At 66.4% G+C, this 1587-nt stretch overlaps 1 protein-coding gene across 1 annotated transcript in view; it reads right to left on the reverse strand.

Annotated features, from left to right (window-relative positions):
- Nucleotides 1–885: 885 nt before the first annotated feature.
- RPUSD1 (RNA pseudouridine synthase domain containing 1) overlaps nucleotides 886–1587 on the reverse strand; it is a 1975-nt gene continuing 1273 nt past the window's right edge. The window contains exon 5 of the mRNA XM_007957467.1: nucleotides 886–1274. Within this exon, the coding sequence (XP_007955658.1) occupies nucleotides 886–1274 (389 nt within the window). The remainder of the gene's footprint in view (nucleotides 1275–1587) is intronic.

Raw genomic sequence — 1587 nt, forward strand, 5'->3', positions numbered from 1 at the left:
GGGGCGCCCACGTCAGGGCCACGGGGGTCCCTCGCTCAGATCTTGGGGCAGAGGCCTTCTGGTTTGGGGAGGGGTGGGTGGGGCTCCAGAAACCCCTGGGACCCCAACATCAGACACATTCTCAATCACTCTTGGGGTCTGTCATTGAGTTTATTCAAGTTCCCGGAGCTCAGCCATGGTGGGCATGCTGTGGACAGGAGGTGAGCCCTGGGCTCTTCAGGGCTCCTGGGCTGGGTCCCCCAGGCCAGGGCTGCACGGGAGTGGGGGTGGCCCGAGACCCTGCAGGGAAGCAGCACCCCTACAGGTGCCGAGTGGGGGGCCCTCCCACCCCCAGTGGGAGAACAGCCACAGTGAAGGCACACAAAGGTGGGCAGGCAGGGAATGACGGGGAGGGGGCGGGCGGGTGCCAGGGCAGGGGAGGGGCTGGGGTCTGCTGTCAGGGGACAGGCGTTCTGGGCGGTGCGGCTTCCGAGAGGCCAGCAGGGATCTGGGAGGGGTCTTCCCTACCCTGCACACCAGGTGGGGGACTGAGGGACCGGGGACCTGAGCGCTCTACCCTGTCCCGCTGGGCAGTGGTGGGGAGTCACTCCTCCTCCCTGGCCTTGTCCTGTCAGTAAATTGAGGGCCTGGGGTGAGGCTTTGGAGTGGGAAGGGCTTTGGTTTCCCCTGGGATCAGGCTGCCTGGGCACACCTCCTCCTGCAGTCACCTGGCTCCCCCTGCTGGCCATCCAGCTCCACTGCAGCCCTCACCCCAAGGACAGCCGGGGTGGGCTCACTCTTGTAGCAGAGAGCTGGCAGCCACCTGTGTGCCCACTGGGGACACCGCCTGCCTCAGGATGAGCCCATCTAGGGATCTCAGGCACTGCCCCATGCCCCGGCCACCGCTCAGCTGTCTGGTTCCAGTGTCCACTCCAGCAGCCACTGCAGGCAGGAGGCCTCGGTCTTGGGGGTCACAGGGCGGGGCGCAGCGGGGCTGCAGGGCCGGCGGCCCCCAGACATGGGGTCAGGGTCAGGGGCCACCCGCAGGGCCTGGATGAGCTGGTTGAGGGGGTGCACCAGGGTGTGGGGGCTCCAGCAGGCGTCCAGGGCTGGCACAAAAGGGTCTGGCGTGCAGGCCTCCACGCGCTCGGTGTCCGTGGGCACCCGCAGGTAGAGGGCATGCAGCATCATTCGGAAGGGCCGCTCCTCCCGGCCCCCGTCCCGCCCGTACGTCAAGTCGCCCACCACGGGGTGGCCACGGGCACTGCAGTGCACACGCAGCTGGTGCGTCCGGCCTGCGGCAGGAGGATAGGTCAGCGGGCCCTCCATCTGCGCCCGCGGCACCATAGCCCACCCACAGGAAGCAGACCTCCCCACATCCTCCTATGAGGCTGGTTCTTAGGACGGGAGACTACCTCTGAGTCGTAACCCGCGAGAGCAGACCCCGCACAGGCTTTAAGACAGAAAACCCCAGACTATGAGACCCTGAAACCCACTGGGGAGTCAGTTCCAACTCACAGCGCCCCTAGAGGACAGAGTGGAACTGCCCACAGGATCTCCAAGGCTGTCAGTCTTCACAGAAGCAAAGCCCAAACCACACCCACTGCC

Source organism: Orycteropus afer, unplaced genomic scaffold, assembly GCF_000298275.1.
Source record: "Orycteropus afer afer isolate SDZICR_OR568_19922 unplaced genomic scaffold, OryAfe1.0 scaffold00751, whole genome shotgun sequence".
In the NCBI taxonomy this organism is placed as follows: domain Eukaryota; kingdom Metazoa; phylum Chordata; class Mammalia; order Tubulidentata; family Orycteropodidae; genus Orycteropus; species Orycteropus afer.